The 13,112-nt window shown below is 41.1% G+C and overlaps 1 protein-coding gene across 6 annotated transcripts in view; it reads right to left on the minus strand.

The window, feature by feature from the left end:
• Nucleotides 1-3,600: 3,600 nt before the first annotated feature.
• Nucleotides 3,601-13,112, minus strand: part of ACTN1 (actinin alpha 1) — a 133,645-nt gene continuing 124,133 nt past the window's right edge. For 2 of the 6 annotated variants that reach the window (XM_075065395.1, XM_032774797.2), the window contains exons 18-22: nt 12,659-12,805; nt 10,388-10,468; nt 9,778-9,843; nt 7,445-7,603; nt 4,265-4,509 (exon numbers count right to left, since the gene is read on the minus strand). In XM_075065395.1, the coding sequence (XP_074921496.1) occupies nt 4,351-4,509; nt 7,445-7,603; nt 9,778-9,843; nt 10,388-10,468; nt 12,659-12,805 (612 nt within the window). In that variant the 3' untranslated portion in view covers nt 4,265-4,350. Of the gene's footprint in view, nt 4,510-7,444; nt 7,604-9,777; nt 9,844-10,387; nt 10,469-12,658; nt 12,806-13,112 lie in introns of all 6 variants that reach the window. The other 4 variants (XM_032774794.2, XM_032774796.2, XM_075065396.1 and 1 more) reach the window with 4 other exon arrangements.

Consider the following 13,112-nt stretch of genomic DNA (forward strand, 5'->3'; position numbering starts at 1 on the left):
ACTCCACAGAAAACGGCTGCTGGTGATCGTGCTCTTATAACTTTATAACTTATAACCTTATAACTTTCCAGGGATGTGGGAGACTTAGGCCTGGTCTACAGTGGGGGGGCAGATTGATCTAAGTTATGCAACTTCAGCTACGTGAATAATGTAGCTGAAGTTGATGTACTTAGATTTACTCACTGTGGTGTCTTCACTGCAGTGAGTCGACAGCTGATGCTCCCCTCGTCGACTCCGCTTCCACTTTTCACTCTGGTGGACTACCGGAGTTGACAGGAGAGCGCTCGGTGGTCAATTTATCATGTCAAGACTAGACACGATAAATTGATCCCTGCTGGTTCAGTCGCTGCCCACCAATCCAGCAAGTAGTATAGACAAGCCCTTAGAGTCATTGGGTCAGAGAGAGAGAGAGAGAAAATGACTGTATAGCTCAGTGATTAGAGCATGCACCTGGGAAATGGGAGACCCAGGATCCAGTGCCCCTGCTCCAATGACTAAGTATTTATATACAATGGAACATCTTCAGTAGGAGATTGATAAGCCCCATGTAAGGATGTGTCATAGATCTATGTTTAGAGTACTGACTTAAGAGGCAAGAGACCCCTGTTCAAATCCTGTCTCCTCTCAGGTAGAGGGGGCAGGGAAATAAGCTTAGAGGTATGGCTACACTGGCACTTTACAGTGCTGCAACTTTGGCACTCAGGGGTGTGAAAAAACACTCCCCTGAGCGCTGCAAGATACAGCGCTGTAAAGCCTCAGTGTAATCAGTGCCGCAGCACTGGGAGCCGCGAGCTACACCCGTAGAGGATGTGGTTTACCTGCAGCGTTGGGAGAGCTCTCTCCTAGCACTGGCGCTCCGACCACACTCACTGTAGCCATACCCTAGGTCTCCCATATTCCTGGCAAGTACTCTAACGAGTGGGCTAAAAGTTGTAAGGTAGGTAGCACTCTCAGACTGTGAATGGGACCTGATCTGGTAGGCAGCCTGTGCACACGTAGCAAATTGGGCCGTCCCATTTGAGTTAGGCAGACAAATGCCTCTTTCCTAGATAATGGATCAGTCTAGGGCTTAGATGTGAGAGAAGCATCCAGACATGCCTAGAAGCAGAAATTTAGCTACAGAGGGAACTTTGACCCTAAAAACTTAGGTACCAAGTGAGTTTAGGAACTTACAGGAGGTCTGTGTATCACAGTGGTGCCTAAAACTGGGACTTTGCCACCAAAGTATCTTTATGGATCAGGGCCTTGTGATCCATAAAGATCCAGCACATGATCTGAAACAGGGACATATTTCCAGATGCCATTTCGAAGAACAGGGAACCAGACATGTAAGCTCTGGGCAGACTACCCAAGGCCATCCACCAAAGCTGAAAGGGGAGCCCAAGATACAGTAGATGCCGCTAAGATTTTAAATTCAAACCACATCTGTGAGTCTATAAGGTGCCACAGGACTCTCTGTTGCTTTTTACAGATCCAGACTAACACAGCTACCCCTCTGATACTTGACACCTATCATTGTTGCCAATATGAGGCTGTTTTTAACTACACAGAACCAGGGCACCCATGAGAATGTTGTTAACATCTTAACCCAGAGGATGCAGTGTTGTATGGTGATTAGTGCACACAACCAAGTCAGGACTTGTATAACAGCTACTCGTCCAACACTGCCAAGATCATAGCTGAGTGATCTTGGGGAAAAAAAATCACCTAACCTCTCTATACCTAAAGCAGAGATATTACTACTTTCCTGCTTCTCAGGGTGTTGTGAAGCAGTGTAGAGTGTCTGGCAGCACAACAGAATCATGGTCTGTAGGCACTACTGTAAGACAGATAAATAATTAACATTTGTGAAGTACATTGAGATCAGAGTAAGAGTGGACACTGCAAAGTACTATTAGCAATTTCCCCCAAAGGGGTCATTCTAAATCCAAAGAGCTTTCTGGCTTCATTTTAGGAACAGTAAACTAGTCTGCTTTGGGCCATATAGCCAACTCAATCATACAGCGTACATAAGACGGAATAGCCATGAAAAGTTAAAATCTCTTTCCCCAAAATTCGCAGTGGAATAAGGAAGAGTTCCTTTTTTCCCTACATCCAGGAGTCAAGAGTCTCCAGAGCATGTAGGTTTTCTTTTTCTAGCATTTCTTTAATATGAAGCAAAAATCAAGTTAGTAGGAACTGCACTGCATGTCCTTCAAAAGATTTCCCACAAAGCATAGTAGTTACATGCAGTGAATTGCAAGTCATGTAGATGAGCTTGCCAAGGAAGATGATGATGATCCAGCTACAAGTTTGAAAAATTTAATGGTGTATTATATAGGGTCTTCCAAAGTTTTAAGGAGGGAGAAGTATGGTCTAATTGTTTAAAATGCAGGCCTGGAATTAGGAGACCTTGGTTCTAATCCAGCTCTGACACTGACTTGCTGTGCAACCTGGGGTAAGTCATATAACCTCTCTGTTCCCCTCAGCTGCTCAAGATGAACTGTGCTGAGTACAGTGTGGTCTTGTAACTAAACTGTGTTCAGCCGCACCCTTTGGAGACACGTTACCACCGCTGGTAGGCAAGAGGAAGGTAGTTTAAGATTTTTTAAGCATGTCAGCAGAATTTGTTCTGCCCTCTCCCAGATACTGTAGGCAGGTTTTGTTGGTGGGATTACATGACAACCCAGTGATTTCTTCTACAGGTTACAAACTAGATTAAGAATAAGAAATAAAGTTGTATTCAGTTGAAAGATTAAAAATAAATGTCTATTCTTGCTCAGAAACCAGACTAACCCCAGGAAATCAGAACTGGCTCTGCTGGGCAACAGCACTGAAAGTAGCAGGTGTTCCTTGTCACTTTGTGAATTAATGTTGCACTCTTGCAATCTATTAGTCCAAGAACAAACTGGCTGTAAGTGCTAGAGTCCCAGAGATCTGATCATGCTGAAAGAGATGTGAAGAAATCTCTTTAGTTTCCAAAAAGGTTGCAGAAGGGATGAAGACTAGGGAAGGTTAAAGGTTACCTGCAAAGTGAGGAGGGATAGGAAGGGGTTAAATGCTCTTTTTTTGTTTTCTTATGATATATAAAGAAGGCCTGTACAGAGTTTTATCAGAGGGCAGTTGGTTTGTTTGTTTAAACGTGTTAGAAACATGAAAGACACTATGGTGAGTGAAGTGATAACATCACAAATACTAAGATACTTAATGTTAAGTTTTGACAGGGGAGGAATGTTAATCAGACCATTTAAAACTTTGGGTTTATTTAACTCCAGACACCCATTCTGAGCTGGTCTTGTAGCAATTAAAAAAAACAAAACAAAAAACAACCACTATTCCCAGAGATATGCTGACATCAGGAATGGTTCAAGATGCTATTTTGCAGCGATAAGACATCTCATTTGAAGCTGTTTATAAGTATCTACCAGCTATGTAAATTTCAACATCATTCAACACAAAGGAAAAGCTTCTAAGGAAATGGAGGTAAACATTTAACCTCAGATATTATGAAGATTCTAAAAAAAAGGGCTATCAAATTGATTTTTAAAGAATCTACTTGTGTTCAGGGTGTTGATTAAATGGAATTAAACAAATCCACTAGACAAATGAAGGAAGTCTAGATTTGTTATCACAAGAAATTTTTAATATGGTTTGTGACAAGCAATATATCAAAGTTACCAACTCTCAAGCTTCATATTCTGAAACCAGACAACTCTCAGCAACAACAAAAAAAAGTTGTGCATTGATAAACATAGGAGGCATATTGAAAATTTTTAATTAAATATGAAAACATGAGCTGTGTACATTATTTTTTCCCTAGAAAACACAGCAATTTCAAAAGTTTATCATAAAATATTTTCATGAAATGAGTGAACCAGCAAACACATGCACTTGCGTGTCTGACCCCCCCTCCCAAGATAAACATGATAAAGAGACATACGCAAATGGAAAAGTTAACAGTACAGGTGGCTTGCTCTTTTTTTTTTTTCTTTTTAATTTTTGTAAAGAAGAATGGAATGTAACACTGTGCTCGATTTCCTATGTCACAACACAAAACATTTGGTGCAATATTTTAAAATTTTCTCTTTAGGTTTTAATTTGATGGAGAAAAATACCTGTTTTTCTATAATAAAATATGTCTATTTTTAAATGTAACTTTTTTTTTGCAGAAAATAATTTTGTAAACTGTCATTTCAAGGGCAAGGTAGACAGTCATTTCAGTGTCCCCCCTTATAAACATGATCTGTTATCTGAAGCAAAAATGGAGACACAAAATAAAAGGCGGAGCAGAGGCTGCTTTGCATACAGAAAGAAGAGTGCGCCTGGACAGGAGAGGGGGTGGGGAGTATGTTGTAGGGAGAAAGGAAGAGGTTAAAGGTCACTTTCGCCATAGAGCGCTGTGGAGAAGGACATATAGTCCAGGGCACCAGGTACAGCATCAGGCCCACTGTATGGTGCCATCCTAGCAATGCAATATTCAGCTTGATCAGGAGGCAATTCCCGTCGTAATTCATCCACAGTGATGTAGTTCTGCAAAAACAACAAGAGACAAAGCAAATTATTCTTTCCAGCAAATGGTGCTACTTAGAAAGTACTCTACAAATCACGCCCTGCTGCTCAGGGGTACAGTGGGGCAACTGTGCTATAGTTTAAGATGGTAAATTAAGAAAATTGTATCCCACTGAAGGCACATTGGGTATGCAGGAAGGCAGAATGCAATACTCTAGTTGGAATTTGGCCCAGGCCCAGCAATGGAGAGAGAGATTATATTGGTAGAAAAGCCCTGGAAGACCCGGGGTGGTTGTGTGGGAGAGCAGGGAGGTTGTCAGTGTCAGGCTGCCTGCTGTCTTGCTGATGGTGTGGTTCTTGTTTAAGGTGAATGGGAAGAAGCAGAAATTGTTCATTACCTCCAGTCCTTCATTAAAAAGCACTAAAAAGATGGGTGCCCTATAATTTGATTTTAAGGCTCCAAAATGCAGCCTCAATGACTCATTCTCCAGAGAAGGGATGGCATCCACAAGGCAACGAATTAGTTCCTACCAGTGCTGTAAATTATATCAGCACAGGCAGCAGACAACATCGTCTCCCAAAGAATTTTTGGTTTTTTTTCCATAGTTTTCTTCCTCCACTCTCCTTGCTTTTCCTACATCCCACCTTTCCTAGGGACATCTTTCAAAAGGAAGTAAACCTCCAACTAGGTTTGGCTATTGGAAATGTAAACACACTGAAGCTAGTCTGGCCCGTCACCAATTCAAATTCTGGATATAAGGTAGCAGTTTGTTGAACATGAGCTAAGCAACAAGTTCTCTGTAGCTAACTGACTCATAGACAATTTTATTTAGAAGCATCTAAAAGATATTTAGGGGTCAGAGGTTTTCTGTCTTTTGACTTCCCAATTCGTTCATTAAGTGTTCTGCTTTCATGTTCATGAATGGAGTTTGAGGGAGGATTACCTTCTTAGTGCAATGTGAATCAAAAAGTATTTTAGTACAACATTTAAAACCAATTAAAATTGATAATTATTCTTTTTTGGAAGTACACAGTAATCAAGTTTAAATTTAATACTTTATCACAAAACTACAGATAACATTATTTACATCGTAATTTTCATCCTGTTGAAATAATTAGGAATTTACTACACAGCTGTTGAGACAGGAGATATACTCTGATCAGAGAGAATGTGTAATAAAAGATGAATGAAACATGAGCTTTAAACGTAGAGATTATAGTAAAATCATTAGTGAAACATGAAAAAAGTACTCAAATTAGGATAATTCATTAAAATCTGAGATTTCAGTTAACGTGCTATTCCAATATTTTTACTACATATTGTCGTATTTCAAAACAGATCACCAAAAGTATTAGAAAATATTGGCATATATTAAGATTAAATTTATTTCATCAGCTAATTTAAGGAATTGCCAGTAGTTTTATGCAAGAAAAATAAAAAATTATGATTTGTTGGTACATTCATTCCACTGATTAACCAAATCTAGAGAAGCAGCAAAGAATCCTGTGGCAACTTACAGACTAACAGAGGTTTTGGAGTATGAGCTTTCGTGGGTGAATACCCACTTCGTCAGATGCATCTCCAAAACATCTGTCAGTCTATAAGGTGCCACAGGATTCTTTGCTGCTTTTACAGATCCAGACTAACACGGCTACCCCTCCAATACAAATCTAGAGAAGTTATAATCTATCCTGGTCCTGGGAATTTTCCAGTCTATCAAATAGTATTTGTAATAATATGGTTAAAAGGTTGGTATTTGAAAATCATTTGTTAACTGATAGAGGCTTTCCTCAAATGAATGAAAATCTGATACTGATTATGTAAGACATACACTTACATGTCATTGTAAATTGTCACGTGGAAAAACTACTTGAACTTGTAGATGTCCAGTAATTCATCTTTTGCAAGATTAATCAAAAACACAATTGATCAGTGTTTGTTGAATTTAATCATGCACTTTAAAATAACCAACCAAAACCATAACTTTTGATTAGTATCATGGCTCCAAACTGTTTAAGTTAAGATAAGGTAATTGCTCTGCAAATTTGTAGTTATTGTGTGTATAAGAAACATCAGCTGACATCAGTGATTGATATTGGTCCATGACTTCAAACTTTTGTAGAAATGTGTTTTTACTTCAAGGTAATAAACATTTTTGCCTCCAAGAGACACTTTTGTGTTGAAATATTAGCTACATTGGTTTCTTGTTTAATATTAACTTTGTGTGTTAGACATTTTCTATATCAGGGATCAGCAACCTTTGAGAAGTGGTGTGCCAGGTCTTCCATTTATTTACTGTAATTTAAGGTTTCCGTGCCAGTAATATATTTTACATTTACAGGGGCTGGTGGACAGAACCCCAGACTGGCAGTGGGCTGAGCAGGGCCGGCGGCTGGGACACCGGCTGGAAGGGGCCGGTGGACGGAACCCCAGACCGGCCATGGGTGTGGCAGACAGAACCCCAGATTGGCAGTGGGCTGAGTGGCTCAGCCCGCTGCTGGCCTGGAGTTCCGTTCATCCAGACAGGCAGCAGGCTGAGCGGGCCCGGCGGCCAGGGCCCCGGCTGGCAGCAGAATGCCATTAAAAATCAGCTCGCATGCCGCCTTTGGGACGCGTGCCACAGGTTGCCGACCCTGTTCTGTATTATTGCAGTTATATATTTAAAGCATATTCTTAGTTCCACCGACTTCAGCAGAGGTCGGTGGGACTTAAGCATGTGTTAACGTGCTTTGCTAAATCAGGAACTCTGGAGGGTACATGAAGGTAAGAACTATTGTTTGGCCTCTGAGCTGGTCAGAAAGCAGAGATTTACACATGACTGCAGAGTGTTTCATTGTTCATCTCTGAAGAATTATACTTCCTGTCTCTTCACATCAGTTCAGCCACTCTTGACCCACAGTTTTCTTTTTTATGTAAAAGTAGCATTCATTTCCCTTCAAAAAAGTCTAAACTTACCTTGTCTCCAGCCAGAATCTTGAAGGAAGCCATGACCTGGTCGGCAGTATCAGTATCTGCTGTTTCCCGGGACATGAAGTCGATGAAGGCCTGGAATGTCACTACTCCCAAGCGGTTAGGATCTACAATGCTCATGATGCGGGCAAACTCTGCTTCTCCCTAGATAAGAAGAGTCAGCAACAGGTCAGACTATTGTTAAGAATGACCAGAATGTAAGTCCAGTTTACACAAATGATGGCTTCTGGAAGGTGAAATAATGAGACTGGAATGTTTCTACATGATCCCAATCTCATGGCTAAGAAAATAAAACTAGGGAAGACACTTTAAATCAATCTCACAAACACATTCATCAACAAGCTTCCCTAGCTGATTTTTTTTAAAATGTTCAATTCCCCTTTGGAGTTAGGTATTTTCAACAGTGCTCTGGAACAATGCCATCCTAGTTCCACAAAACTACTACCCTACATTAGCTGTCAAAGCAGAACAGAGCAGTAGTCTTTCTAGTTCAGTATCATGTCTCCCACAGAGGCTAATAGTATGGATGCTTCAAGATATAAAGGTCCCTATAATGCACAGAATGATGCAATTCTATATCACAGGGCCCTCTGAAAATCAGATAATTTATTTAGGAGCTTAAACATGGATTCAGAACCTAACTTTGGGCAGCCAGATTTGAAATTGGCCTTAGTCTTTAATTTCTTCTCTGGAATCTCTTACTTCCCTTTTACTTCTCATCATACCAGTTGCCCTTCTCTAGGACCTTAAATGGTTTTAAGCTCATCCTTAACAAAAAGGCACCAGAAATCAGAGACCTATATGCTTCAGAGAGGCTTGGGAGAGCAGCATCTCCAGGGTAGTGTCTTTAGACCCAGGGGTTCTTTCGCTGTAGATTATTTTGACACGGAAGCTAAGACCTTATGCTTCTTAATTTTCTCTGTATCTAAGAGCATTTATTCTGATCATCTTCATACAGGCGAAAAAATGGTACAAGAGAAGGGGTAGATCCCAATCTCTGCTTGGGAGCAAGAGTGAAACCTTCAGGCAACTCAGTGCAAATCAACATGAAACAGTAACACATGTACCCAATCTTTAAAGCATTTGGTCAAATGCCAACTGATGTGGCCTTGTACACTAGACTAAAGGAGTTTGTATTTATACTGGGCTGAGAAGTAGGTTACACCGGAAGACTGCTTTGCCTAACATTTGTGGCAGCAAGGTTATTAAGGGCATTATTTAAATTTCTTGTGTGATTCTCTTCTCCTCTTAGAGAAGATTAGTACCAATATGTTTTGCCTGCAGAAGTTCTCCCCATTATGATTCTTCTGTCAACAAAGTCAGCCTAATGCGGTGCTGTCCTGAACACTAATCTATTTACTGAGGAAAAAGCTATGAGAAAGCTACAAACAGGACTCTAGCCTGCATGAATAGGCAGGAGCGGAGTGGAATAAAGGAGTATTTCACTGATCATAGTGGGAAGGCATAGGGCAGGAGAGGAAAGGGAGACAGCTACCAGGAAAGCATTCTAATTGCACTGTTTCTAGTCTAAATATCTTTGGTTGGTTGGAAAAAGCTGATCTCACTAATGTTATCAATGGAGATTAAAATTCGCACCTGCTAAAAGGCTTGCTGCCATATTACCACTGAAAGATTGACAAAGGGATATCAGGATCCTAGAGTCATAACTGGCCTTAGGAAGAAGCTTGAAGCAAGTACCTTTGGAGCACACCAGGTGTGAGGTGACACAGTATACAGACTGTTCATTTTAGTCTCACTTTTGGGCACTAGAAGCTTAAAGGCTGAATTTTAGCTGGATTTATCTATTTATAAATGGTACAGTATTTGTGTGTGTGTGTACACATGCACATTGAGAATTTAGCAAAAACACTTCCTGTAGAAATAAAACTGTTTAAATATTTATTTGTAGCAACAGCATTCATTCATTCCTCAGGCTGTCATGAAGACTTCCATGGAATTCCACTGTTACTTATTGCTGGAAAGGTTACATGTTGCTGTATGGAAACAGTGAACACAGCAATACGAGCTGTGTTATCGCTTCTTCCAGTTTATAAGCCATGCAGTTTTCCAAATCAATTCTCACTCTACACAGATCAGAATTGGACATAACCCTCCCATTCTTCCCTCCAGCTAGAGCTGTAAGACAAAGATTTAAATGCACACATCCACACAATCATTTCAACATTTAGTTTCCATTTCTGAGAGTCCTAAGAATTAAGGTAGCTTTTACCTTGATTCATTACAAATGTGTCCCCTTCCCCTTTGCAGAAGGTCATATGAATCATTGTGAACATGAGTGACAGAGGGCTCTACGTTACCATATTGTAACCCATGGAGATAAGGCAGGCTCTGAAATCTTCAGAATCCATCATGCCAGTCTTCTTCTACATGGAGCGATGCAAGGATGGAAGAAACCAAGAGAGAGAAAATGGAAACCAGTCGAGGAAGAGATGAACCCACAGGAGATATTACAAAGAATGGATTTGGGAAAAGGGACAGGAATTATTGGACAATGAAAAACAATACAATAAAGGTGGTTTGAAAAACCATGAAGAAGCAATGATTCAGTTGGAAATGAAATCGTTTTAATATAGGACACATATTGAATATTAAAAAAAGAATGAAGCACGATGACATCAAGGGAGACAAATACACAAAGAGAAGAAAAGGAAGTTAAGTGAAACAAGTAAATGGAATAGGTAGATATAAAAAGGATTCTCCCAAGACAATAAATGAAGGTAATTAAAAGGGGTAGATATGAAAATTCATTAAGAAAAGAGAAAAGGTGGGATGGAACAGAGATACATGTACAGTAAAACATGAGAACAACAATGACAGAAGGATTAAAACAAAAAAGAAAAGAAAGGAGAAAACTGTTATTTCCTCTTAGTTCAACATCTCGCTGCATTCACCACTAGCATTCAGTACCTGTGCATCGTTTCCAATATCGTAACCCAAGCTGATGAGGCAGGCTTTGAATTCCTCAGGGCCAAGTGTGCCGGAGTGATCCTGGTTATGCGGTGTGCCAGGCAACAGGACATGCAGTGCCAGGGGGGCGGTAGTGTGGGGCAGGTAAAAGAGAGGTAAAGAGGAGATCAAGAACAAGTGAAAAGACAACAAACAGGTGCACCATGCAGTGGATGAGGAGAGGAGAGAGGTAGAGAAAGAATGACATGCAGATAAAAAGACAGGGAAGAAAAATAAAAAGTGCACAAAGTTAGATACCACAATGATATTTCAGGATGTGCTAAAAATGCTCTCAAAACAGTAGTTTCTCAGAGAACTTGATCACATCTTGACAGTGTATGAATAAGAATTGTTAACACTAGCAAGCTTTAAAATCTACTTTTTCCAAATCAGTCCCTGACATTGCTATTCTTTTACCCAGTAATGCCAGAAGTCTTGCATTTCAACAGTACCCCAGAGTGCAGGGAAGCAGACAGACACAGTGGGTAGCAAACACTATCACCTTACTGTTCTTGCTATCAAAAGTCAGATGCCCCAAATAAAGGGGTAGGCATGCCTGGCAATGCTTCAGTGAAGCTTAGCTGGTGGAGTATCTTGTGTGCTCCTGAACAGTCCTGGCATCCCAAAAACACATCAGGAAAAAAAACAGCTGAAACTCAGGGAAGTGCTGCCACCTCTGTATTTCTAAGGGCAGTATATGAAAGCAGAGCTGTAACTGGCTGAGCTCTCTGAAGTGCTCCACCGTTAAAATAGCACCCCTGGCTTTGTATAGCAGCTATCTTTGCTATTACACAGAGGGATGCACCAACGATGGATACAATATTCATTTATCACACCCCCTTTCCTCTGTGTTTTGAGAGGACCCCCCTGGTAAACATGAACTTCCTCACAAAGAGCCTACTGGAGGCCAGCCACATGCCCAGCAGAACATTTTACGACAGCTGCACTTCTTTTGGCTCAGAATCCCCAAACACTGTGGGGTGGGAAGTGTTCATCACCAAGAGTTATACACAAAATTGAGAATCCCAATTTGAAAAGCAGAACTTAGCTGCAAGGCAGCACTGAGGAGCTTCCTGCCTGCAGTCATCATCATTTTGACTTGCCACACTGGCAGGAGAAGGAACTCAGGGTAGGTGTGCAGGGCCAGCTTCAGCTGACTCTCTCTTTCAAAAGAAGAGTCAACTTTTTCAGTTTGGTGTTTAAATCAGTATTACAGCTTCCCAGCAGAAGAAATAATTGAGGATGTATTTTCCATGTCACCAATGTAACCTCCTCTTATCTTGCATCCATATGTAAACAGAAGGCTTGTTTATGTGAATGGAAAGCTAGGATGTACAGGGTACACTGGGGAACACTGGAGAGAAGAGAGGGGGTCATTACCTGAATACACCTTCAACAATGCGAGAGGAGTTAGGATGGCCATTATTTGGCCATCTGGAGGTGGCTTCTCCTTAAAATAAGACTGCAGTAATGGGGATATAGCTTGAGACCACCACAGAATGCTGTGACAGGCTTAGCAAGTGTCAAGCGCATACGTTTGCACACTGCTCTGGGATCCATATTGACTGCCAGTAGGTCTATGGGTGGCATTCAAGGTGTTAGCATGGAACCTACAGAACCCTAAATGGTTTTGGACTTGGGAGTGCCTCTCTCCGGGTAACAATGTGGCTGTTCAGATTCATGGAAGCACGCCAGCTGATCTCCCTTAGATGCAAGTGAGAGAGCTGCTGGCAGGATAATGGTTGAGTTTATTATGGGCTTATTTTATTATTGTGTTTGATGGTGGCTCTATATTTATTTATGGTTTGTTATACTGTATGTAGCACTTATGTGAGGGACCTCCAGAGGCATGGGGATGGGTGCCTACAGTTTTATAAATCCAATACTCAGTCACTATGTGGAAACCCTCTTGAGGGATGGGGAATAAGAGGTAGGGAGAATAATCCATTTTCTAAATATGCTGGCAGACTTTCCCATGTCTTAGCTTAGTCAGGAAACTTGCATTCCAGACAAACTTCCTGTCTCAGCATGACAAATAGACTAGCCTAATGTGGACAGGATACCTGACAATCTCCACAGGGCTGACGGCTCATGAGACCTAGTCCTCTAAGCACAAGAACGAAAAGTCTACTAAGTGGATGGTTCTACTGCAGGGGCTGTTTGGTTTCTAATTTTATGCCAAGCCTATGAAAAAGCAGGTGGCCCTCTGAGCTCCAGGGGGCACAGACTTACCCTGTCAAAATGGTTAAAGGAGGCCCGGAATTCATTCATCTGCTCCTGGCTGATTCCTTTGGCATCACGGGTCAGAATCTGATTTTCCACTTCATTGATGGTTCTAGCAATTGTTGTAAGCAACTGCTCCCAGCCCACTCGGATATGCTGAAGAAGAAAGGACAAGACTTTTCTTTTAAAAAGTGGCACCTTCTGGATCTGGAGCCCTTGGATCGACTGTTAATCATTACAAGTTAAGTGATCCTGATGGTCAAGGCCTGGTAAATCCACTTGCTCAGAAAACCTCTCTCACCCTGGGCAAGTGCCATCAACTTCTTCAAAATCTGAACCTTCATTTAAAAAAAAAAAATTAAAGGTCAGATTCTCATCTACACTAAGGCATTACATCAGCTTTAAGGTCACCTTACTCTGCCAGAGTGGTGTAAAGCAGACTTAGAGTAAACGAGAATCAAGC

This window comes from Chelonoidis abingdonii, chromosome 4 (assembly GCF_003597395.2).
Source record: "Chelonoidis abingdonii isolate Lonesome George chromosome 4, CheloAbing_2.0, whole genome shotgun sequence".
Lineage (NCBI taxonomy): Eukaryota > Metazoa > Chordata > Testudines > Testudinidae > Chelonoidis > Chelonoidis abingdonii.